Source organism: Gallus gallus, chromosome 3, assembly GCF_016699485.2.
Source record: "Gallus gallus isolate bGalGal1 chromosome 3, bGalGal1.mat.broiler.GRCg7b, whole genome shotgun sequence".
NCBI classification, from domain to species: Eukaryota; Metazoa; Chordata; class Aves; order Galliformes; family Phasianidae; genus Gallus; species Gallus gallus.
In genome coordinates, this window is record NC_052534.1 from 65578876 (window position 1) to 65604713 (window position 25838).

The 25838-nt window shown below is 46.3% G+C and overlaps 2 protein-coding genes across 35 annotated transcripts in view; one reads left to right on the plus strand and one right to left on the minus strand.

Moving 5' to 3' along the window:
• Nucleotides 1–733: 733 nt before the first annotated feature.
• LOC124417876 (one cut domain family member 3-like) lies at nt 734–2824 on the minus strand. Its single transcript, XM_046939596.1, has 2 exons — nt 1288–2824; nt 734–1110 (listed from the first exon to the last, which is right to left on the minus strand). Exons 1-2 carry the CDS (start codon nt 1605–1607, stop codon nt 822–824), a joined length of 609 nt encoding a protein of 202 aa, XP_046795552.1. The 5' UTR covers nt 1608–2824; the 3' UTR covers nt 734–821.
• FYN (FYN proto-oncogene, Src family tyrosine kinase) overlaps nt 1570–25838 on the plus strand; it is a 130638-nt gene continuing 106369 nt past the window's right edge. For 18 of the 34 annotated variants that reach the window (XM_040696886.2, XM_040696881.2, XM_040696892.2 and 15 more), the window contains exon 1: nt 1570–1780. The gene's annotated coding sequence lies outside the window, so the exon portion shown is untranslated. Of the gene's footprint in view, nt 1781–2122; nt 6231–7529; nt 7704–7730; nt 7789–19728; nt 20861–25838 lie in introns of those variants that run through there. The other 16 variants (XM_046938542.1, XM_046938538.1, XM_040696874.2 and 13 more) reach the window with 4 other exon arrangements.

Genomic DNA, 25838 nt, shown 5'->3' on the forward strand with positions numbered 1-25838 from the left:
CTGTACATTTCTGCTCATACGCTGCTTATAGCTTCTATATATAGCTTTGCATGGAAAGACTAGGAGGGAGACAAAAAATAAGCTGCCTAAGTAGCTGAAATTTTTGTTTGCTTGTATGCAGAGGTCCATCTCTTCTCCCAGGTAACAGCGATAGGATGAGAAGTAATGGCTTTAAGTCGCACCAGGGGAGGTTCACGTTCAGTGTTAGGAACCATTTCTTCTCAGAAGGAGGGGTGAGGCAGTGGCACAGGTGCACAGGGGGGTGGTGGAGTCACCGTCCCTGTAGGCATTCGATGACCACGCGGATGTGGCAGTGAGGGACATGGTTAGTGGGCTGGTGGGGGCCGGTCGGGGGTTGGACTAGATGATCTTAGCGGTCTTTTGTAACCTTAATGATACTGCGATTCTATCATCAGATTTTAAATGAGAAATGATACGAGTGAAACTTTCCTTTGGGACTCCCACCCTCTCCAAATTTCTTACGTGAATGAGGGGACAAACTCTGAGGGTCCTCGTGTGTTGTGATCAAGAGTCACATACCAGACAACCATCGTGGTTATTACAGAGACAGGCGAAACATCTTCTGTTGTAATTGCACAGTTGTAAACATACTGATAGAAACAAGGCTACATTTGAACATACACAACTGCAATTTTGTCAAGAAATGAAATAACCAAGATGAAATGATTCTTTGGGTTAATTAATAGCGGCCAAAAAAAAACTGGGGAGGAGATACTCGTAAACCTTTTTTTACTGGGCGCACGTATTATTTCGACTTGTTTCATGAGAAAGAATCACGTCTCTCCTGCTTTTGCTGAAGCCTAAGATACGATTCCTTCAGCGCTAAAGCAAAACTGCCTTCCAGAGCCGGGAGATCGGTGGCGGCGAGATGTGCCGGTCTGCCAGACGGGAGCATCCGAGGTGACACGGGGCCGGGCTCCGGGAGCAGCCCGAGGCTGAAGCACCGACAATTGCCGGTACCGCTGCGGACGGAGGGAACGCAGCGGCGGGCGGCCTTTCCCTCCTACGGGCAGGGCGTGCCGCGACTCGGGGACGGCACGGTGCGTTCCTGCCGCTTCCTTACAGCCCGCTGCTGCCAACTGAGAGAATTTGGGATATTAAAGAAACGCCGTCTTTCACAAAGGCGTCATCTCCTTAAGGCTGTTCTCCCGTTCTCGGCGGATTTCAGCCCGAGGGAACGTTCAGCTCCCGCGCCCCTCACAGGCTCCGGACCCCCGCCGCGGGCCGCCTTCCCTCTGCGCCATCTCACGCCTCGCCTCGCCTCGCCTCGCCTCGCCCCCAACCCTTCCGCCGGCTCCCACCCGAGGCGGCCGCCGTAGCCCCGAGCCGGGGGGCGATGGCGGCGCGGCGCTGCCCTCCCCGCCCCGCCGAGCGGCAGCTGAGGCGCGCCCCCCCCCTCGCCCCGCCTCCCTCCGCCGCCATCCAATCAGAGCGGCGGCGGCTGCCGACCGCGCTTCGCCACAGGCCGACGGCGCTGCCAATCTGGGGCCGCCCCCGCGGTGGGGCGCGGCGGGTTGGAGGGCGGGGGGAGGCGGCGGCGGCGGTGGCGGCAGCTCGGAGCGGTGGCGGCGCTGCGGTTGCGCCATCTGTCAGCAGCCGCGCGGGGTGCGCAGCGCAGCGCAGTCAGCGCGGAGCGGAGGCAGCGCCCGTGGCAGCCCCGCGCCCTGCTGGGGCTGTGCCCGCCGGCGGTGCGCAGCGGAGAGCCACCGGCGAGAAGGGCGAGGAGATGTGAGAGCCGGCCCCGCGCTGCGCCGCACAGGTACCGCGGGGCCGAGCCACCGCCCGGGGGAGGCGGGGATGCGGGGGGGATGCCGCGGCGCGGTCGCTTTCTTTGTGCAGCCGAGCGGCGGGGTTGCTGTGGGGCTCCCGCCGGTTACCGGCACCGTCCGCTCCCCCCATCCCCCATGCCCCGTGCTCTGGGGCTCGGTCGGCCACAAAGGGCCCTTTCAGGACTGCGGAGCGCCGGGGGCGGGGGCTGGCGGCGGCCCCCCCACCCCCAACCCCGGTCCCGGGAGCGCGGGGACCCGCCGTGCCACTGCCGCTGCCGGGCCCGGCGCGGGGGGCGGCGGTGAGGCGGTGCCGGCGGAGGACGGCAGCCGCCCCCGCCGTCCTCCGCCCGTCGCGCGGCCGCGGTGCGAGAGGCGGGAGCGGAGCGGGCGCGCGGAAGGCATCCCGGTGCCTGCGGGACCGTGCCGTGCTCCTCCGTGCGCGGCTCCCGCATCCCGCCTCGCTGCAGCCGCGCCGCTGCCCTGTAGCGCTTCCCCGCGTCTCCTCCCCACGCGCGCGTCGCGGCCGGGGTTGTTTTCCCGTGATATCTTTTCCGCCGGTGAGAGCAGCTCAGAGAAAAAAAAATAAAGAAAGAAAGAAAAGGAAAAAAAAAAAAAAAAAAGAGGTGAGGATCTGCCTGTTTATATGTCGTAGAGGAAGCATTCTCGCTGTCTCATCTCCCCGAGCAGCCAGACGTAGGGACGTTGCTGGCTCCAGACCCGGCGAAGGGGAGCGGTGAGCGGGAGCCGTGCGTGGCTCTGTGTCCAGCCCTGCGCTCACCCTGCGGCTCCCGTTGGCCTCCCCGGGCCCGGCTGGTGGCTGCGAGCCGGCCGCCACTCCCTCGCGGCGTGACGGGCATCAGGCAAAGTTCTGGAGTGAACAAAGGGAGCCGAAAGAAATATATCGGAGCGGGGAGAGAAGGGAACGTACCTGCTATTTGGTGATAGCCACTTCAACCACAGCTTGGCCCAGCGGGGGACTGTATGGGGTGGGAAGCCGCTCGCTGGTTGCTTTTCAGATTGAGCATGTGGTCTGCGTCTCTGTAAGGGAAGAAGGTTCCCTTGCCCCCCAGTGACAGCAGTCAGCGTGCTGCTGTCTGTGCTCAGGTAACTGGCAGCGTGCAGTGAGTGTCAGCAGCTCTGTGGCTTTTTGTGGTTTCTTAAGAATCTCGGGGCAGTGAGAGGGAACGGTGGTTCCTTCGTGATCCTTTTTTCCTTCACGAAGCTGAAACTGATGAAAGTTATATCAGTTCCTCCGAGATCTGTACGCTGCTGGTAGTAGATGGTAGACTTCCTTTCTTCTGTTGAAACTTTTGGATGATTCTTACAGGGTTTGCCTGCAGGCCCGCTTCTTTTCCACCTCTAATAGCTGGGTGCCTCATCTGAGCGGCTCATCTTTGGCAAAAGTAAGAATTTCCCAGCTGGGGCTGTCTAATGGTAAGCTGCTGGCTTTGGTGTTTTGTGGTTTGTGCTTCAGGCACATTGCTCCAGCTACCTCCTGGCAGAAGGTGTAGTGGCACGAAGTATCAGTTCAGTGCAAAGCCCTGCGCAGGCTTCTCTAGAAGTTGTACTGATGAGGGCTGAATACCTGCCTCCAGTGTGTGAGAAACAGTTCTGGCGCGTGGATGTGGCCCTCGGTGCAAGGCAGAAATGATGAAGGTGGCGCAGAGAAGTTGCTTGCTAACTATTTTTGTGTTAAGTATCTATAAAAGTTTGGGCCCGTTGACAGATTTCTGTTTTTCTGTTTCGTTTGAGCAAAGTAAGGCATTGCTGAGGAACAACTGGATTTGCCTGAATAACACTATATAACATTCGATTCTATATGGAAAGGACTTCTGAATAGCTGCTTAACTGAGTATACCCATCCAGACATAAGATAGACTGCGGTGGATTTCTGGTGTGGTAAAATTGTGGTGAGACCAGGGAGAACTGTCCCCTGCCTCCACCACAATGTAACAGCGTGATCCGATGCATCTACAGTATCATATGCTTGGTTACATTGAAGAAGACTTGGAATAGTTTGCCCTTTGATGCTTCCTCCTGCTACTTAGCAAGTAATAATCACTTTGCTGCCTTCCCATAGCAGAGGGAGAAAAGGTGCTTCACGCGTGTGCTTTCCCTTATTCACACGCTCTCTCTCAGGTGCACGTTAATATTTGATCCGAACTTGTATGGTACAGATCTGCTGGAGTCGGTCTGGGTGATATTTGAATGTATAATGATGGAGTTCATTTCTGACATGGCCAACGCTTTGTAATTTGCTCTATGGGCAGGTCTGCCTTGACAGTGTGCGTTGGCAAAGTGGCTGTCTTCCAGAGGAAGAAAATGAATGACTCTTTACCCCCTTCCTACCCCTGCAGCTCCCACGCAAGTCTCCTCACAAGTAATTTCAACCCATTACTCCCCAGACAGGACTTTAACCAGACAAATCTAATTCACCCGAGCAGTCTCATTGAAATCTGGCAATTAGGGACTCCTTTGGTGACAAAAGGCCTACAGATCTGTATAGTGCAAGTCAGCAATTCACTTCGAGTGAAAGCCACAAAAGGATTCATGTGCTTCAGCATGGAGCATCACGAGCTGCGCTGCAAGGGTATTTGCAAGCCCTGTACAAGGGGCGTAGGAGCTGGCTCTGCAGTGCTGAGCATTGTGCTCACACCTCTGTGCTGAGGTGGCCTTCCAGGCCACCACAAACAGAACGTGAGTTGTTTGAGTGCCTCTGAGAAATGTCCCTGGCTCCTGGAGGGAAGCAGGCTCTCAATCTGAGAGAGGTGAAGCTGAGTCCATCTGTGGGAGATGTCCTCAGGCCATGACGCCAGAGGCCGACTTGGCCTCACAGAGATCTGCAGCTGAGGAGAAGTGCCCCGTTGTTCTTCCTACTACTGGCTGCAGGAAAACAATGACATCTTGTACAGGATTTTCAGAACTTTCCTTCACTTGGAGTTGGGACAAAACCCAACAATATCATTATTTTCACTGAAGGAAACGAAGAAGTAAAATGACTTCCAGTCAACCAAAACCATTGCCACCGTGTCTTGCTTCCGACTGTTTGGAGTTGAAATAAAGGCTTACAACTCCAAGTATGTGGATCTACTTGGGGTAAAATAAACCTGTGACAATTTGACATTTTATTGAAGATTCCAATTCAGTATAAAATCAGTAACAGTTATGGAGCTTTTAGATGTTGATAGAACTAAATATCCTTGCAGAAAATGACCGCCAGGCTTTTCCTCACCAGTTCTGCTCTTCATATACCGTGCATCTGCGTGAATATTTTTTCACCTGAAAAAGCCATCCGAAAGCTAGCCTTGCAGAACTGGCTGAATTCAATCAGATGGCTTGAGTGTAGAAAGCTTTTCAGCAGAGGAGGTGACAAAAAGTGAATCTTACACTCATCGGGCTTCCCAAAACACAGCTTCCTTTTGATACCAAATGCATTCCAACCTGAATGGTTCTTCTGCGACGTGGTGAGAGGTTACCCCAGGCTTTCTAGCTCAGCCTCTGCCCGTTGCAGGAAGTCTTGTACCTGTGGAGGTTTCTCGTTGTTCTACACTGTAATTTTGTAGAGCAGCTGTGAGTAATAAATCCTACTTGAGTAAGCCAGTAGCCTGGATTAGCACAAATGAGTTGGTGCTCTCCACATTTCAACACAGTGTCATATAATGAGCTACATGAGGCAGCTTGATGTGACAGTGATTTGGTGGGAGCACAGGAGGTTGCCCCTCTGTGTATATATTTTGATCACTTCATTTCTGTGGCTTTTTGGTGTAGTATAGGATGAAGGTATTATTGCCAGTTAGTGCTCACCTTGTCAGGCATCACTTTGGTAGGTACTAAGCAGAGAAGTTAAGCAGGGTATGACAGTGAAAAATAATATTAATACCCTATTAAAAAAAAAAGCTCACAACTTTTCTGCTTCGCGAGAAGTCTCATGACTGAATGATAATGACTGTATCTGGTGGTTCCCAGTATCCTTCTATTATTTTAGTTGTTTACTTTTTAAAAAACAGCTGATGAGGCTTCAACATTCATTCGAGGCCCATTTAATGTGTTCGTGGAGACCTTGCAACCCCCCTTCCTTCAGGGCAGCCTGCGTGTGGAAGAACACTGTGTGTGACTTTGACTTGCAGCTGTAGCGCTTAGAAAAGAGGCAGCAGGGAAGTCTTCCTAGCCATGACTTTGGACCATTGTGCCATCCCTGTCTTGGCATCTGGTAGTGGTGTGCAGCCCCTGACCTGCAGCAGCACTCACGGACCTCTCGTCGCTCTTGTGCAAACTTTCATGGTTGCCTTAGCGAGAGCTGTAGCTATCTCTGTGTCAACCAACATCCTGCAACTCTCAAGGCTGCCTTAACTGCAAAATAAATAAATAAATAAATAAATTTACATCAGAAACTTGCCTGCTACTTTTACACTTCTGCGTTTGTGCCACTTCCTCATACAGGTACTGTATTTTTTCTTTTTTCCTCGTAGGATAACTAATCAAGGCTGGATGTGGCTCTGGGCAGCCTGGTCTGGTGGTTGGTGACCCTACATGTGGCAGGGGGGTTGAAACGAGATGATCATTGCTGTCCTTTTCAACCCAGGCCATTCTGTGATTCTGTGAACTTCGTTCCATACCTTATACCTTAGCGTCAGACCAGATGATAGCCCTGTCTGAAGGTGAATCCTATTACCAGCTGCTTCGCCCCCGGGGAGGGGAGCAGGGCTAAGAGAAAGTAGCTCTATCCCCATTAAAATGAGGAGTATTTGTTTGTTACTGTGGCTGAGTTTTTCTTTATGGGCAGCCTCTTGCTAGGAAGGAGTGATGCATTTTTCCAGGAAAAATGCTGCTGTACATCTTGGAATGAAAACCTCTATTTTCTGAGTCGAATCTTGGGCTTTTGTGTCTTAAACTATATATAAATGATCTGTATTTATTTTTGGTGATGAGGTTAATGGTGTTTTGTCTGGCTTTTTTAAATGGAGAAGGTAACGACTTCTTGCATGGTTTTTAGACCTCCCCCAACTTCGGTAAGACTTTTCTCTACAGACCAGCAAAAATGCCAGTCCGGTCACCTCTCTGCCTTCCTAGAAAGTAAATGAAAACTCCTACAGTTCTTTGTGGAATCTGAATGTGAAGTACACTATAGATGAAAAAATTTCTGCTCATTGTCATTCCAGGCAACTCTTGAATTAGTGATTGCTGTAAGAGAGGTCCCATTTTCAAATCCATTTTGCTGATTCTACTCCTTAGGATGGGATAAGACTATTTAAACAACCCTTTCAATTGCCTGCTCTCTGGTACCATTCATAATTTTCACGTAGACCTTCAGCTGAATATGCAGTCCTTTTGATCCAAGTATTACGCTCTCCAGGTGTCTTTGAATGATCGGTGACCTTCTGTTCACAAGACCTGATAATTTGGGACCAGGAAGGGGAAACAGCGACTGGATTTAGATTTTTCTCATCAGCCTGTAATTCACATGAGGTCAGTGTAGTCTGTATACTCTCAGGAACATGCATAGCCTTGAATTTGGTTTCTTCTTGTCCACCTCCCTAAAAGTTTCCCTTTTGTAGGAAATGCAACAAACCCAAAATGTTGCTAGATGTTGCAAATTTGTGAAGGAAATGTCTTTTACGTCCCAAGGTCAAAAATTACATCGTGTTTATTGGGAGTGGTACGAGAGCAGCACTGACCGTCTTTCTTGCTTAGGGCAGCATTACTGACATGCTTAAAAACTGCAGAACTTGTTGTCCTAATGTTCGAGCAGGGTTGCCAAAATTGAACAAATACGGCCGGGGACGAACTGCATAAGGAAGGCTGTGTACCTCTTCCTCCTGCTCAGTCATTGTAGGCGGAACAGCGACAGCATTGATGGGTTTGCACTGCCTGATGCTTGATATTCAGAGCAATTTGCTGCCGCTCCTGTAAAAGGTTAAAAACCATTTTTTTCTTCTCCAGGCTTTTTTTAGTTGCGGGCTTCCTCTGGCATCAGTGTGATTCAGTGAGTCCTTCAAGGGTGAGGTGACCTTGTCTTTGCTCTGGTGTGTTTTCAGCAAGTGTTAATTTGGACTGTTGTAAGGTTAGGCTGGTTGGGATTTTGTTGTTGTTTGTCTGTTGGTTTGGTTGTTGTTTGTTTTTTCTCTCCCATGCAAAAGAATGAATTCTGCTGTATGAAGCTGACTGTATGACTATCGATGTTAAACAGGCTGGCAAAATGTTGTTTTTGTGGTCAACTCTTAACAATTTGCCATGCAAGCGTGTGCCTTGCTAAAACCTGTGGTTATCCTCTTGGAGTCCATGTGGCACAGCAGGACAGAGCTGAGAATTATCTGGAGCTGAATGTGGAGGGTGGATCAGAAAAGCATCTCTTTCTTTGTACGTCCTTTGGGTCAGGTTGGATGCACCTCCACAGCACTGCGCAGTACTGAGCAGAATTTCTCACTGGGGGGAGTTGGGATATCCCCAGCAGTCCAGGAGAAGAATCATTCTGACATGCCTGCTCCATATCCAGGGCAGAGATTTATTGGTACTTATGGTCAGTGTGTCTGCGCAGCACGCTCTTGGGCTAGAGAGGCTGCGCTTTACTTTTCTGAGCATCAGAAAAGTAGAGGCATGACCTGGAATAGTGTACCGATGGATAAATGTTAACTTTCCCAGTATGGAAGACTATCCAAGCTAGCTTTTTAAAAAGTTACTTCTAACTCTCTGTTCTTTTTTTTATACGTTATCTGCCCCAGTGCAGAAGAGCGATTATATTACTAGGGAGCTCCATCTATATCAGCTACCCACAAGCTTTAAAATGACATGGTGCTGCAATTGTAAGCAGTGGTTGTTTTCAGGGAAGGTTTCTTTTTGGGTTATGTTGTATTTTGTGTTGACTGGGTGTGGGGTTTTTTTTGTGTGTGTTTTTTTGTGGGTTTGGTTTTTCTTGCAAGAAAGTCTAGAGCAGCCATTCCAATCATACTGCCGTCAGAGTGATGTGGGAGTCCTCGTCTTATGAATGAGGGCTTTTCAAAGTAACCCGATTTAGGATGGTTGCTGTCTCAAATTTAATCTTAAAGCGTTGATACATTTCTGCGGATTTCTTAGCATCACTGAACGATCGTTAACAGCTTAACCAAAAGAGAAATATGGCACTGAACTGACTGCTGGAAGAAAGTATTAACAAAAGAGAAATATCACAGATCTTTAGGGAATACAGGTAAAAACAACTCTACAAGTGAAATAATCCCTCTATTTGCTAATAAGGTAGTCGCCCCAAACTGCAATAATACATTTTTTTCCTTAATTGGCCGTGTGTTGCCACTGAGTTATAACTTCTGAGAAAATATCTTGAACGTGTTAGTCAAACCGCATCATGTAGATTTGCTTCGTGATTGTTGGTATGGGAACTTGCTAACCTGTGCACACCATGACAAGTATGTAAGTGTGGACTCTCATGCTCTGAATGTACCATCACCTGGAATTATTTTTTATTGTGATTTTTTTCTTCTTGCAGTCATACTGTAACAATTTCTTCTCTGTATCTGAGCTCTCTCTAGAGCTAACAGACTTCTCTTTTAAAACTACTTCTTAATAGTCCTCCTAGCTTATCTGAGAAGAGCTGTTCTTCCTTTTAAAATTTATTAACAAAAGAACTGAGGTTTGAGGGGAATCTCTGGAAATCATCTCCCTTTGCAGAACAGGGCTAACCTCAAAGCTGGACCTTATGTACAAGGTGGGGCCTCACACAGTTGGGTTTTGGGTGCTTCCGAGGACAGGGATCGCACAGCCTCTGGCCAATGTGTTCAAGCATGTGATCCCTCACGATGAATGTCATTTTCCTTACTATCCAGCACCAGTTGCCCTCACTGCCGTTTGATTCTGCTGCGCTTATCATTTCACTTGTGCTTCCAAGAAGAATCCAGCCACTTCTCCTCCTCCACCCACCAGCTCTCTGCAGGGAGGTGCTCCCCACCCCACAGCCTTCTTTTTTCAAACTGCGCCTACTCAACTCTCTCCATCCCTTCTTGTACACCAAGCGATGCAGGATCCTGGTGGCTATCCACTGGACTTGCTACAGTATGTCATCCTTTCTCTTCCCAGCATACCGAAACCAGATTGGGCACTCCAGATGAGATCCCACAACTGCTGTATACAGGGGAATAACTACTGCTTCCACCTGCTGGTGAACTACATGGCTTATTCTGAGCTAAATTTTCAGCTGCTGTCAGCTCTCCCTTGCAGGGGAGCCATATCACTAGTGCTTGTAGGCTTCTTGTCACCTCAGAGGGAGCTGGAACCAAGACAGGGCTTTGCTCGAGTGAAATGAAGCAGATAACCCAACCAGTGTTTACATACTCAGGACTGTAATGTTTTCCATTTCCCTGTTGTGAGGTTTTGCACCAGACTTTCACGCTGCATGCAACAGTATAACCTGAAGCAATGAGATGGTATCACAGCAATTGTTTTAGTAAAGCAGCAAGGAAAATGCACTGTAAACAATATGTGCAAACTGATACATTGTGTGTATTTATGGTTTTTTTCCTGACAGCACCTTGCCTATCAGCCAAGGTACCTGCTTTAATGTTCAGTAACAAATATGAGTCCTAGAAGAGCAGATGTGCCACTTGAACAAGCCTCATGAGAGCTGGGGCCCAATCACACCTGCTTAAGATTGTGGTACACCCAGAGGGGCTTTCTTCCCACTGGGCTCTTGGGACTTGAGCATTGCTTGTCACATTGTTACTGGTGACTGAAGAACCTGTCACTACCTGTCTGCTTTTTGAAGGTTACATCTTCTTAATGTACTTAAATGTGCATTTACTCAGAGGAAAAAAATAAAATAAAACAACGTAGAGCAGTAGGAACACCAGTGAAACCCACTACCAAACTCATGTGCATGGGATTTGTCCTACAGCTGCTGTTGCTTCAAGGTGTGTGTGGCTCACATCACTTAGCTCAGTTTTCTTCATACCGCAGTGTACAATAGCAGCTGAAGGCATGAACTTTCCTGAAAGCTGTAGCGACTTCAGTTTACGGCCTGCTGATGGAGGAGTGGAGGACCAATGCATGGCTGGGTAGTGAGAGAAGGATGGGCTGGGTGCTTACTGTGCCTTGTGGAGCTGCCCAGCATCCTGGGGCAACTGGAAAAGAAGCCTTAGAAACCCAGCAAGTGCAAAAAGACTCAGCAGTAGTGAAGTGTGAGCTGGGAAGGTAGACAAGGGAGGGAAATCCTCAGACTTATTTTTGTTTTTCTTTAATATTTTTCTCTATCATGGAACTTCTTTCAAGGTCTCCCTTTCTATTGTTGCCATTGCTGTGATTTTCCTTTGGGTATTCTTGCTAGCTCCATAGCACTGACTGTGGCAGTTGAGTCCCCCACATAAGACATGAATTTGTTAGAGCAAGTCCAGAGGAGGGCCACAGAGGTGATCAGAGGGTTGGAGCACCTGTCCTATGAAGACAGGCTGTGGCATCTGGGCTTTTTCATTCTCGAGAAGAGAAGGCTCTGGGAAGCCCTTACAGTGGCCTTCCAGTACCTAAAGCAGCCTACAGAGACGATAAAGAAGGGCTATTTACAAAGGGGCGTGTAGTGATAGGACAAGGGAGAAGGGTAGTAAACTAAAAGAGGGGAAACTTATGTTCGAGATTAGGTAGAATTCTTTATGAGTGGTGAGGTGCTGGCACAGCTGCCCAGAGAAGCTGTAGGTGCCACATCCCTGCAGGTGTTCAAAGCCAGGTTGGATGGAGTCCTGGGCAGCTGAGCTGGGGGATGGCAGCCCTGCCCACAGCAGGGGATTGGGGCTGTTTGGGCTCTGAGGCCCCTTCCTACCCAAACCGTTCTGTGATTCTATTTCAAAGGTCTTTATGCTCTTTACTTGCTTACAGCAATCTGTTCCCGTGCCTGTTTACCTCAGTCTTCCCCATCACTCACCTTCCTTTCCTCACCCTCAGATCGCCTGGTCTCCCACACCAGCCAGCTGTTTATCCTTGAGCTAATGGTTGCTCAGAATGCTCTGATCTTAATGCCACAAAACTGCTTATACTCACAGCAATTAAGAAATAAAAAGGCAGATTATTTTTGCCCCGCCCCAGAGAATTAGTTATATGTTTTCAATCTGTACAGTTGTCACTGTAGGTTACATTGAATAGAACTCAGAGGTGACTAAGAAGCCCTTTTTGGTACAGAAATGAACTCTATGTGCAGTTGCTCGTTCAGGTTAACTGGACATCCTTGTGCAGCAGAGTAACAGTGTGAGATAGCCATACGTCAAACTGAGGCTCGCTACCAAACTGGTCCCTGTGATGTGGTGAAATGTAGAGTTTTGCCTGCTGGCTTTAATAACAGGTTCCTCCTGGACCCCTCAGAAACATGGATGCTCTGCAGAGCCTGTGAGCAGTAGTGGAGGATGGCTTTGTGACCTTGGTGGCTGCTCAGGTGGGGCTTGCTGTCTCAGGAAGGTGCCTGCTCCTTCCAGAACTGAAAAGCCAGTTGTGTTTATTTGCTTGCTTTCAGCTAGAAATTAGGGCAGCTTTGTGCCATACGTAAAGCTCCCGTGGGGGAGATGCTGAGAGTTTAAGGAATTTCAGACTTTTGTTCCAATTTTGACTTAATTCACATGAAAAGCTCAGGAGCTTTCTGGTGCTCGGTGGCAGCTTGAGTAAAATAGTTTCAGTGGGAAGATGAGGGGGATGTATATCAGCTTGTAGCTAATATTTGTTTAAACGAGTTATGCAAAATAATTTTGGATATTGTTAGCAAACTGGAGAAGTCACAAGATGTCCTTCTTTGATGAGTATAAACTATACCATTCTGCTAGAAACTCTCAGAGACAGGGAAACAGCACCAAGCACGGGAGGTTAATACCTCCTCTAGATAATGCCAGCACCTTCAGTCTCCCACATCTTGTCCCCAAACACTCATTTTGGTCGATGGCAGGCCTGGAACCTAGTGCTACCAACCCCAAGTGTTTGAATATTTCAGTGGCTTTGGAGAGGAGGGAGGACAGGCTGGAGCTGGGTGCTTCCTAGTGTTGTATCTGGGAATGCTGCAGGGAACATGGCTCAGGGGCAGCTGACGGGTGGGGGGAGCTGCCATTGAGGATCTCAAACACCGCTGTCTTTTCCTGTGGAGTAAATGTGTTCGTACTTGTGTTAACACCTTGCAATTAAGTCTGAGATATTCAAATCGCGTTGGAGCTAGGTTCACCCAGTGTGACTCAGGTATTGTTCGTATATGCCTGATATATGCATTTTCACCGTGCTGTCTGCAAGATGAGTTGTTAGAGTTGATCTGCGGCTAATATATGCTGTTGGGAAACTGCTGGTATGCCAACTGGTGTAAAAGAGGCTGATCTAAAGATATTCCCAGTCTTCTTCTTCTGTTAATGTTGGCAGATGTTTCCAAGCAATACACTGGCTTCTTTGTATATCATTTTTAATCTCTTTGGAAAAAAAGATAATAAATAAATAAACCAAAGCAAAGGTCTCTATAAAAGGAGTGGTAAGAGCTGGTGCGTTACTCAGGATGAGGCACTTGAGGCCACCCCGATGCACTGTTTAGAAGGAATAAGTAATTTAAAACTGCTTTCTCTCCTCTGTTTTGCAATTGTTATAGCGATGTCAGCACTGCCCTCGCAGACCTCCAGACTCCCTCCTTCCCGGTGCCACACCTTTCTCAAGTTGTGCACCTCTTCCAGAACAGCCAACCTTGGGCTGGTCAAGTACTCTCACTGACTGCATGCAATGGGTATGAACTAAAATGTCAGAAATGTTCCTTTTATGCTATAGATATGAGTCACAGTTGTTTTTTTTTTTTTTTTTTTCCATCATCTCAGGACTTTATTCTCTGACAAACTTGTAGTGGCTTTCTACTTGAAATGTGGCTTCATAGTTTTTGCTTCTAAGTGCATCGCATCTTGACTGCTGTTCTGAATTGGCTCTTTGTTTCCTCTGATTCTTTCTTGTAGTGATTTCCCAGTGTCGCTCTTGTCAAGAATTACTTTTTAGCACCTGGGAACCAATTATCACTTCTCCTGAAGCTTTTTCCTTACCTTATGTTTGATGAGGAACTGCTAACCTGCAGTCTCCCGTCCGTCTTGCTGTAGTGTGAGACCATGCATTACAGTTGACCTTATACTGCAGAATTGCCTTTTGACCCCTTGCAGCAGGTTTTTTGGGCAGCAGCAGGCTGTCTTCACAGATGGTTGTTTTAGGAGAGGCAGGTAAGCAGAGGAATTCTTTTCCTCAAGGGGCTGTTGGGCTTGGAGCATTTGGATGTCAGGCTATCAAGCGCTGCCGTAGCAAATCAGTACACAGAATCATAGAATGGCTTGGGTTGGAAGGGACCTCAAGGATCACAAAGCTCCAACCCCCCCTGCCGCAGGCAGGGCCACCAGCCTCCGCATTTAACACTAGACAAATCTGCTCAGGGCCCCATCCAACCTGGCCTTGAACACCTCTGGGGACGGGGCATCCACAACCTCTCTGGGCAGCCTGTTCCAGCACCTCACCACTCTCTTAGTAAAGAAAGGCTTTTCTTGATTGGCCAAGGCAATTTTCTCTCTTCATTAGGATGTCAGGAGATGTTGGAAGGAAAGAGTAGATGAAAAAGAAGGCTGAGGGATCCCAGGGGACCAGGTGGTGAGGGGAGGGGGCAGGGAAGGGACACATCCGTAGGAAGCAAAACTTCATTGGCCCAAGGATTGCAACTGGTTTTTTAAATGCAGTGATCCCTATTTCTGAAGACACAGATTTTTTTAAAGGCAGAATTTTTGTCACTAGACATCTTTGTCAGTCTCTTAGAGAGTAGGTGAAGGGTTAGCTTTTTTTTTTTAAACACAAGCAGACAAAACCACAAGCTGCTTCAGCTGGTGATGCTCAATGAAGGGTTTCAAAAGCCGATAACCAGTTTGCCTTGTAGGCATACCCAGCACCCTCAGCAGCTTGCTCTACCAGCCGGCTGCAGCATTTTAGTGATGGGAATTGAAGGCATCTGTGTCTGAGTAATGTTCCTACTGAAGTCTGTCGGAAAATTGGTCGGCTTGTGTGTAACCAGAAATAATGTCTTACTAAGTTTAAATTCATGTGGTTAATGGGCAGAATATGTCTAACTAATTTTCTGTCTCTTCTTCCTAGGAAGAGGGATTTTTAACATCCTTAAAAGTCAGGTTTCTTTTGTCTTTCATTCCTTCCCGGAAGTCTTCCTGGGCCCTTACAGGGCTTCCCTACCTGATTTCGGTGACGATTATGGGTGCTGCTTGGCATAGGAGGGAGCTGGGGCAGGAGACAGAGGAAAGACAAAACTTTTCCCTTCTGTTTTCAGGCTGAGGTTTTTCTCTCTGTCTCTCAATCTGGCAGTTTTGACCACGGTCAGCCCTTTCCTCTGGAGGCATCAGGCTTCTGATCTTTCCTGTTTGTTCTGCATTTTCAAGAGCAGCAAAGGTGCCTCTCATCCAGCCCCGTGAGCATGCTGCTCTTACTGGGCTTCAGAATAAATGCAGCCTTCAGGGAGGAGGAAGGAAGGAGGAGTGGGGGCAGAGGAAGGAAACTATTGCTGCAATTGTGTTTGGATGGGAAACTTGGTGGTTTTTAGGGGCTCTTGTTAAAAGTGGGATAATTTGTCAGTTTTGTTACCAACCCTAACTTGTTTTATCTTTTACAGTGGTAGTTTTCATTGAGTAGTTCTCATGGAGTAGGGCCGAACAAATCATGTCATCATGGCTCAGTCTGGTATCTGCTGAGGCACAGTGAAAGTGGAGGCAGTAGTGCTCTTCCCTGCAGAGCTCTGAGTTGGACCTTTGTAGTTGCACCAGACTTTACTTCGTGCTGGTTTTACACTGGCATTGCACACAGGAGCCTGTGATGGAGAGGAAGGGATGTGTCTGCCCCTCTCAGGCTGCTCATGAGCTGGGAGCTGGCTCAGAGCAGAGCGCTGGCCCTGCTCTTGATGAAAATGATAATGGGGTGTCCATCCTCCTGTGATTCAGCTCCTAGAGCTCCAAGGCCGATGTGGTGGTGTGTGCACCTGTGGTATGGACAGGGATAACCTGCCTCACTGCTAGGGGGATGATAGCACCCTAAGCTGTGGCTGCTCACATCTGGCAAAACCTGTTCTTTTCTTCCTGGTTGTCTTCACCTGAACACCTAACAGTCTAGAAGAAGGAAATCTGCATTCAGTCATTTGTTTTTATAATCTCTTCTGTGTTACATGTTTGTGTGGGCTGCTAGTACATGTCCAGAACAGATCATTTCACAGCTACTGCAAAGTCAAGAACCTGTCTCTGCAATTGCTGTACTGCTTTTTAAGAGGGATGTGCTACGCTCCCTGCAAAGGTGAGTGAAGAGCTGCTCCTAAAAGTATTGCCAGTACTGCTATACTAATAATCTACTGCTTTGGTAAGGGAAATCATTCTTCCTAAGTACTGGTATGGCAGAGAGGCAAATAATTGTCGTTATTGCCAGCTCAGTTACAAACACGTGCAGAGCTTTCTGTCTGCTGTCAGAGCGTGTGCATGGGCAGTGTGCAGCAATGGGAGCTCAAGCGGGAAGGGTGCCTGCCTATAATCTCTATCAAGTATCTCACTTGGCTTTTCTCAGTGTCTGTACCCAGTACTGCCGTAACACATATGTATTTAAGTCAGCATTGACTCAGGCTGCATCTGAAACCACAAAGCACATGAGCATGTTGAAATTAAGGTGGGTGGGTGCAAAGCGAGCCTTTTGCATCTTGCTTTACTGGGGATGGCATGTTGGAAACTTAGGACGGGGAGAAGATCTTAAGGGGTCTTAAGTCACTGCTGCCCTCATGCTGAATGCAGATCATTGTTGACCCCTTATAGCTTACCCTGTCTCAGAGAGCTCCAGGAACGGGCATCTCCAATGTGTACTCCTGCTCTCTTCTGCATATCAGTTTTTGGAAAGCTGTTTCTAGCATCCAGCTTTTTGCTTTGTTTGTATAGAGCATCTCCGTTCAGGGAACGTGGAGAAATGGGAAGGTTGAAAGGGCACAGCCCCTGAAAGCTTATCTGTTATTCCTGTCAACGTTGCTTATGCCAGTAGCATACCCTGCTACTTTGTGCAAAGCCTGTATCCTTGTGACAGCCTTTTCTTTCCTTCAAGGTTGCTAACACTCCCCATTCTTTCCCTTATTAACTTGGCTGATTTCTCTAGCCCTTGTGCCTAGGTCATGGCATGGAAAAGCCTTCCCTGCAGGTTGAGGGAGCAGCACTAGTTTGTCTGCTGGGATCCCTTGGGGAAAGAGACGAGTGTTGTGCTGAGTCCTGAGGAGCAGTGTGATGTTGTGCCGGAGAGGAGAGGAGAGGAGAGGAGAGGAGAGGAGAGGAGAGGAGAGGAGAGGAGAGGAGAGGAGAGGAGAGGAGAGGAGAGGAGAGGTGGCAGGAGAAAACAAGCTGTGGTGAGACAGGGCAGAGAAACCTTCACCTGCTGAGCTCCTTCTGTTTTTTTTTTCCCCAGGCTCTGCAGGTGATTGAACTGGGGATTTCAGGGCTTCTTTCCCTTTGCTGGTAGGAACAACCCATGAAATCTGTCAGTAAATGTAGTGCTGTGTTCGTAACCATGAGTGCCACTGCCCCTCCATTCCGGCTAGCACAGAGATGAAAGCAGCATGACGTTTTCAATTTCTCCCTGAGCTTAAACAGGAGAGATTGTGCATCAGCCTGCTGATTAATCACAGGCGCTCATGTGATGAACAATCCTCTGGGGATGGAAAAGGTTAGTTTGCTTTTAACAGTCTTAAAATAGCCTCATTTCAAAGAACATTTCCATGATTCTTTTTCTTAAGTCAAGGATGCAGAAGTGCTTGCAGTGTTATGTGCATGACAATGTGTTTGTATGGTGTGACCACAGGCTCTTTTCCTGTCAGGGCCCTTGCTTCCCCCATCAGATTGCTCCAGACCCAGCTTGGATCAGAAGATAGATGAATAGAAGGGCAGCTGCAGGAACTGGGAGGTGCTGTGTGAAGGAGGTGGGGAGCTCTGTGGGAGGGGGAAGGAGAGGATCTGCCTGACATCTAGGAAGCAAAATCTGTTTCAGCACATGGTTATGAAAAAATGACTGATTTTCCCTGTGCACCCATGCTGATAGGCTATGGGGTGACCGGAGGAGTGTTGAGCACATGCAAGTGCAAATGGAGTCAATGGGCTCATTGCTCCAAGTGTACTGAATAGTCAGGCCTCATTTGTCTCCAATTGGGCACCTAAATAAAGGACACTTTTGAATTTATCTTCTCGCTGTCAGTTCCTGTCATAAAGTGCCAATAATGCTTCTGGTGTCTTAGGATGCTGTGAAGGGGGGAAAAAAAAAAGGCATGCTTTGTGAGGAAAAACTCAAGTGCTGAGCTATGCAGGGACCCATGAGTAAGCTCGTTTTGTGTTCTGAGCAGGCTGGGAATAGCAACCTGTGAAGGCCCCCCCGAAAAAAAGTATTAAATGACCGCACTGAATAAGCATCAGTCATTTTAGGCACTGAAGGAGACTGTACTTGTGTGGAAACCTCTCAGCGTGCTCTGCAGGGAAGAGCTGTCTCAGTGTGAAGTACGGGGCACGCAGAGGAAAGCCAGGAGCATCTCCAGAGAGCACTGGGCTTGTGCACACCATTTTATTGCCGTGGCATTTCTGTCATGCAAAGAGGTGTAGCTGTTCTTTGGATACAAACCTCTGATGAGGTGCAGGGGGAGTGCAGTCTGGTATTGCTCATGTTTGCCCAGAGCCTTGCCACACAGAGGTCTCTGCTAGCTTGTGCTGCGAGTCTGAGCATGTGAACCGTGCTCATTTGCTGCCGCACACGGTGTTTGTGGCAAAGATGACAAACCAGCCTTTGTGTGAGTGCAAAACAGGGCAGATAAAGCACAGGATGGAAATTTGGTGCTGTTACGGTGGTGGGTGTCTGTGGGCTCCTCACCTCTTTATTGCTTGTGGTGGGAACAAGAATGGGTCCAAAGCCCATGTTAGTTTTATGGGGCACTGGACTGGACTAGAGAAGTTGTGTTGTTGAGGGAAGAGGATTTAGGACCGTGCAGGATCTTAAAACTTCTGTTTCTTAACCATCTGACTCTCAGCACGTGGGTTTCAGTGCCCAGTGACACTTTTCTTTTTTTAACACTAATTGTTGGGGGTCTGGACTTTGTGTGAAGAACCCTGCAGTTATAAGGAATGTAAAACAGCTCTTTAATTGATGTGTATTAAATCTTACTGTCTTTTACAGGTAACACAAAGCAAAGTCAGAACATAAACAAGCAGCCCCACGCATGGCAGCACAGTTACTCTGCTTTATTATAAGCCTAATTATACTTGAAAGGTGTTGGGGAAATCGAGAACTCGACTTCTGGCACTTCTCAGCACAATCTTAATTAACCATCAACACCCTTCTTCATGTAATCCTGTGAAGAGCTCCAGCCCTGTGATCTTATTTCCCTCCTCTCACTGCAGAGTCAGTACTCTCAACTTCGTAAGCTAGCAGATCTTCTCTTTTGCCAGTTATTTTTAAACTTTTCAGAAAACTGGTTGGAGGTGCCCCTGTGTGTCAGAGCACATCTCATCCCTTTCTGACTCTCAGCAAAAGACTTCAGGGAAATATATAAATATCTGCAGTGCCTGCAGTAGGGGTAATGGAACAACGTGAAGTGCACTTGTGCTGTTAAGCAGGGATTGTAGAATGCACAGAAGACGTGCAAGGAAGCAGCTAAATGCAGCTTTTATTTGCTAAGTGAGGTGTTTGTAAATGAAGCCTCTTGTAGAACATGAATTGATGTTGTTTTTTTGTCATTTGTACTAACAGAGTACAAAGAAATATAACACATCAAGGCAGCTGCTGAATAGCTCTGGTAATGTTGCAGTCAGTGAAATTTTATAAATAGGAGTAAAAGGGAAAAGTTAAGTTCTCTGCCTTCCTAAAAATTCATTTTTTTGTGTTTCATGATGATTTTTGAACAGGAGATGATGGACTTGATAAATTATTTGCTAGCATTTTGAAAAGTTATTTCAGTTACTGGGAGGAAGTAACTTTTTCTTCTTGTCTTTTGTTTCTACCTCCTCGTTGTTGTGGAGATGAGGATCGTGAGAGGAAGGGAAGAGGTGGGGGGGGGGGGGAGGAGATCTTGTTTGGTGATTGACTTTTATTTGAAGTAAAAATATTTTTAAACCTCCAAAATAGCATTTGATTCATATAATCCCTGGTGTGCTTGTATAATCTGCTTATGATTTATAATACAAAATCAAAAAAAATCCCCTAAAGTCCTTGGTCAGAGGTATTTTGGCACTTGAAACACTTAAAGGAGTTGGGAGGGGGGAAAAATAAGCAACAACTACCTCTGTCTTGTGCTTATTAACATTTTTGTATCAACAATAGCCGATTCAGTGCCAATATTGCCTGTCCCCAGCATGATGCTGATGACATCTTGGGAGAGGTGGGTAGATGTCTATATTGTGCTCTGAGAAAACGTTCATGTACTTCGACTTGTTCTGTTTTGCCTTCTTTAAACAACAAGAGCAATAAAAACAAAAACAAAAAACAAACAAACAACAAAAAAAGCAGGCCAGATGTCTGTGAGAGGTCGTCTTCCTTTGGCTGAATACTGCAAAGTAAACCAGGTCATAAGTGCATATGTGCATATCAAACAGGTTTTCAATGCATCTGCACTTAAATATTTGGATGTTTATCCTCTCTCTCTCTTTCTCTGTGTGTGTGTGTATATATATATATATATACACATATATGTAATAATGTATGTTATCTAAAATTCAAAGCAAGAGATTCTACAGAATGTGGGGCTGCTTGTAGTTGTAGCTTTAACAAAAACCTGATTGTATTTCAGGAGACAAGCAAATGGAGCTCACACTTATCTTACTGATTTCAAACAGCCACTTCCTGTGACTGATTTCCTGAGGACTCCCGAGGACAGTGGTCTTTTCCATTGTCATTTTGTTCGTCACTATAAAGTAGAGATTATCTGCCTTCTGCCATTTCCTCTTCTCTCTGTTTCTTTCTGGGCAGAAGGGAAAATAACTTCTCCCTCAGGCCAGTGCAGCTGTTAGCACATCATGAAACTTCTCTAACTCCAGCTGCAGGAAACCTTGCCCAAATGGACCGTATGTACTTTGGGTCTTATTCTGTCATCTTGCTTGTTTTTATTTAACATTGCTAGTATGCTGGTTTTGCTTTGTAAAATTTGCGTTACTGTAGCGGTGTTTGCTGTGGAGATGCTGTGATCAATTTGTGGTTCCTTGTGGAGACACTTTTTAATTAAAAAATGCCACATGATATGAAAGAATATTTAATAAAAATCTAATTTAAGTGCACGATGTTTCATAAGGTCTAAGAAAGTTGCTTTTAAGCAATATTACAGTAGTACATACGTGACTGAAGCATCTGTGCCATGATAAATGTTATGAAAAGATTATAGAAGCCCATAGAATTTAGGGTCTTTTCTTCTTTAATAACTGTTTTTTTTCTGCCATCTGCTGTTCAATTCAGACCTCTTTCATTCTACCTATGAGTTTGATGCAGTCGCTCTTTCAGTCTCACCGCCAGGAAAATCTCACTTGCAAAACTCCACTGTAGTCTATAGGAAAAAGTGCTGCATCTGTATTATTTCCAAATACTTTTCAAGGATCAAAAAGATAAATTAATAATCATATTTTAAAAAAAATATAGAAATCTGTGTTTGTTTCTTCTTGCCCTCTCCCCCGCCAACACCCTGGCCTGTGGTATCGGTGTTTCCACTCAGGAAAGTCACTGCAACACAGACAGCTGTTGTGTTGGAGAGGTCAGGGAATGAAGGGACATGAGAGCCACACTGACTTGATTTGTGTTGAGGGGAAAAGCCACACTAGGAAAAAAAAAAAAAAAGACTTGCTAGAATCTACTTGGGGTGAACTGATCCTATCTGGGAAAGCACTGCTGCAGCCAACCCTCTATCAAGGGGATTCATGGCCCTGCTGGAGCAGTGTCTGGGTGGGGCTGTTGGCCATCCCTGTGGGTTGAGAAAAGGTGGTGAAAAATACAGCCAGGGAAGGAATGAGCCTGCAGAAGGCACACAACTGTTGCAGCTAAAACAGAAAATATATACACTTGAAAAGAGCAAAATCCCACAGTGGCATGTAATACAGATGAGAGTGGATTGAAGCCACCCAGTGGAAGGAAGTTTTTAACGAAACCAGAGGAGATGCTGTGAGTTCCTTGACAAGGAAGCTGTTTGGTTGTGTTTTAATTAAAAGCAGTAATAAGCATTTTGATGTTTCAGAGTGGGCCTGCTTGGGATGTGGCGGTGCAGAGCATTTGTGTTTAATCTGATCTACTCCCCAGCAGTGGGATAGTGGCTTTGAGAACAAGGCTGGGGAAGGAGCATTTATGTGCGCAAAGAGAACACATGAAGCTTCCAGGACCAGGGTGAAGATACTGAGATGGGAAAGGCTGAACCAAGCCGAGTCAGGAACAGCTTGGCACAAGGGGTGGGAAGGTGTGCTTATAGGAATCATGGAATCACAGGTAGCTGATGTGGGAAGGGACCTCTGGAGGCCGTCTGGTTGCTTTGGTGAAGTGTAAGGGAAGAAATATGTGAGGCAGAAGAGTGCCTGAGGATGAGGCTTGCTCAGGCTGCTGTACCGGTTCCTTATGGCCAGACCTGGGAGAGAGGTGGCAACATGTCCATGGAGCATCACAACCAGAGCAACCCGCTTTGTGGCCTCCATCCTTGCTGGCTGTGGGAGATTGGGGTCTTGGGCACAGGGAGGGAAGCATGGCATTGTACATAGTAGGTGCTGTTCTGGGGCTGTACCTAATGTGCTTTACTGTAACTGGCAGGGTGACTTTCAGTATTTACTATTTTGTGGGTCCTCAGAGTGGGGAACAGCCTTGCTGCCTGCCAGTGTCCTCACAGCAGAATGTATGCAGTGAAATGGCAGAGTGCTTCTGCGTATTTTTAACTGGCTTAGCATGTGAGATGCCAAGACTTGGAGCTCTCTTATTTGCTCTCAGTTGCTTCATTTTTTTCTCTTGGGTTAGCATTCAGGGGAGTGTTTTGCTTTTAGGGTGTGTTGGGGTGTTTTGGAAGGAAGCAGACTGCAGTCAAGGGGAGGATCGCAGGGAATAGTAGTGGGGAATGGGATACAGTTGGAGAAGGAGCAGTCTTACATCTTACATCCGCCCATCACAAAGAAAGGCTAACAGGAAAACACATTTCTTTCACTCCATTTCTCTACTCCTTTATCTCAAGATAAGCGTTTAAATTCTAAGTACCAAGTGAAGGAGTTACATGAAGGGCAGCATAGCATTTGCTGTGCCTCACAGCGTGGTGCGTGGTACAATAGAGAATTCTTTAGAGAACCTGGAAATCACGGTGAAGAAATAGGACAAATGTTCAAAACTTTCTTAATTAACTTGCATTATCAGTTGCTACACTGAGTTGGTTTCTCATTTGAATTTTCAATCTGCAGCTCCTTCTGAATGGAGTATTTCATTATTACTGCTACAATTTAGTCTTTGCAATCTGAACATTTCAAAAAATGATGGACTTTCCTATCTGAGAAAAAGCTACACCAAGTTCTGGCTGTTAAAAGCTGAAAACTCATTCTGATATAAATGAGAAAAGTCTCACTATGAATCTTTCTTTTCTGAGAAAGTTAGGAGGTTTTCATATTTATTTAGATGGTGATGTTTCAAAATTTGCATGCAGTTCTTTGAAATTCCATATTTTGTTGCTGAAAATGCCATTCTTAGTTCTAAATAAAAAATGATAAATACTTCTCCAGGAGTCTGGAGCTCCAGGATTAATGTGGTTGAACTAGTTAAATGTTAAATCTATTCAAAGAAGAACTGCATGGAGACTGCAAATGTTCCTGTATGCAAGTAAATCCTTTTTATATTGAGTCTGGTTTGCTAAAGACGTAACTGCTCTGCCAGCTTGTTCTGTATAGATAAGTTATGTATGTTACAGGTGTTATCATAGGGTGTTGTATTTGCTGTCCCAGTTAATCCTAAGCTGAGCACACAATTTAATTCTGCTTTGTATTTAAATAGGAATTGGCTTTCTTGAATTGAAGGCAAAGTGCCTTCAATAGAATGCAGTGGATTTTATAGAAATGCTTCAAAATTCCTGATGAGTGGAAGCATAAGTTTCTCAAGAAATGGCATGGACTGTGACAGAACTTTTACTATTTCTCTCTTTTCCTTCAAATAAATCTCTCTTCAAACTTCATCTGGTAAGGGCTCTCAATGGGCATCAGTTAAAAGTTGGTTTTATCCGTGAGATGAAAGTATTGCATATCCCAACCATGGTTTTGTGCTAGTGAGTGCTGCTGGGACTTGTGCCGATCAAGCGACTGCGAAGTCTTAATTCTGCATCTTGACTTAGCAACCCAGCCATGCATTCCCTTATCCCCCATTTTAAGTGGAAAAGTTTGCAAAAGGGTGGTCAGGATGATGTTTTAATTTCACTCAGCTTACCAGAACCCTTGGATAAAATGTTGCAGATGAAGAGATGCATCCAGATTCCACACTAAGTATTCGGAAGTGGGGTGGTGAAAAGCATTTGCACTGGGACGAGTTTCAGTGCCCTGTGTTCTCTAAATAAAAGATTCTTGCTTTTGCCTAGCTACGTTCTTCCAAGTGACCGGGTTGTTTTGGCTGCAGCTCCTCAGAAAACTCAAGCATAGGCTTGATATGTAGATCTTCAGCACAAAAGCTCTAAACAGTTGCAAAGGTTTCCTAAGCAATGAAGAGCAACGTGTTGGAAGGCTACAGATGTAAATTACTGCTTTACACTCCAAGATTGGGAATTTAAAATTTGCGTGTCAGAATTCAGATTGGACATTTCTTTCTTTTCTGCTGGTATCATCTCATAGTCTTCTCTTTTTCTGCATGTCAAATAAAAGCCAGAGAATTGTTCCACCTGCACCCATACCTGGGGCACTACTAGTCCAGTAACTTGTCTCTGACTTAACTGGATCGTGGAGCTTTAGGAAAGGTTTTTAATACCACGGGGAGGAAAAAAAATACATCTTCTCTTAGCTTCTTTGTAATTAGACTGTAGTAAAACTGTATATGTGATGTTTGATAGCCTTTCTAACGTTTGCCAGCATTACAGCAAAACTGGATGCTGTTCCACGTATAACAGAGTACAGGCACCGACTGATGTTCTAGACCTACTGATTTCTCTCCTGACAGTGAGTTTAACAGGCTAACTGCTCTCATGAAAACATATTCCTTCTACTGTGGCCTAATTTCCATCATACCTTTTCTTTCTGAATTTGAGATGGGTATCATTAATTTCTGTTCTCCTGATATATTGCTTTGTATTTATTTTGCAGCTCTCAGTTAATACAATCCTAATCTTGTGTTTCATCCTACAAGGTCATTACCAGTCTTTTCGGAGCCACATATGTCCACGTTATCCTTAAGCCCGTCCCTCCATTGATGGGGTGATTGTGATTGTGCCTGGTGTTCCAGGTGACGCCCAAGTCTGTTCTGCTTTTAGTGCTGCATCTCCCTCCCAGCCTGTCCACCCCTTGAGGGGTTGCAATACCCAGAGTCATGTCCTGTGCTCACTTCACCGGCACCTTACCTATACAGATGGTTCTGTGGGGGACAAATGTTGTCAAGCACCATCCCTTCACATGGGCTTTTCTGAAGATGATGCAAGATTACTACTCTGGAACTCACTCATCTATAAATGGAAACCTCTGCAATACTCTTTGTATTCTTGAGGAGTTCTGAGTACTATAAGAGCTGTAGAATTACTGTGATTGAATCAAATGAAAACCCATCCAAGAGGCAAGAGGGGTGTTTCCAGAAGTGATCCTGGTTGAGGTATAATCAGTTTTAAATCTGTACTGTTATATATAAAATCTGTGGTCAAAAACTTGGTAAAAACTTCAAAAAAAATTGTTTCTGCTTCAAAGAGAAGATTTATTTAGCTTAAAGTAATCACAAGGCAAACATGGCTGTGGTCTGTAATTTTTATGGATATAGTTAACAAGTATTTTTGGAGGTTTGGGAGCTGTTGATAAAATGACAAACTGCTCTTGCCTCATGAGCATTTCCCTCATTCTGGAAACAGTAAATGCACTA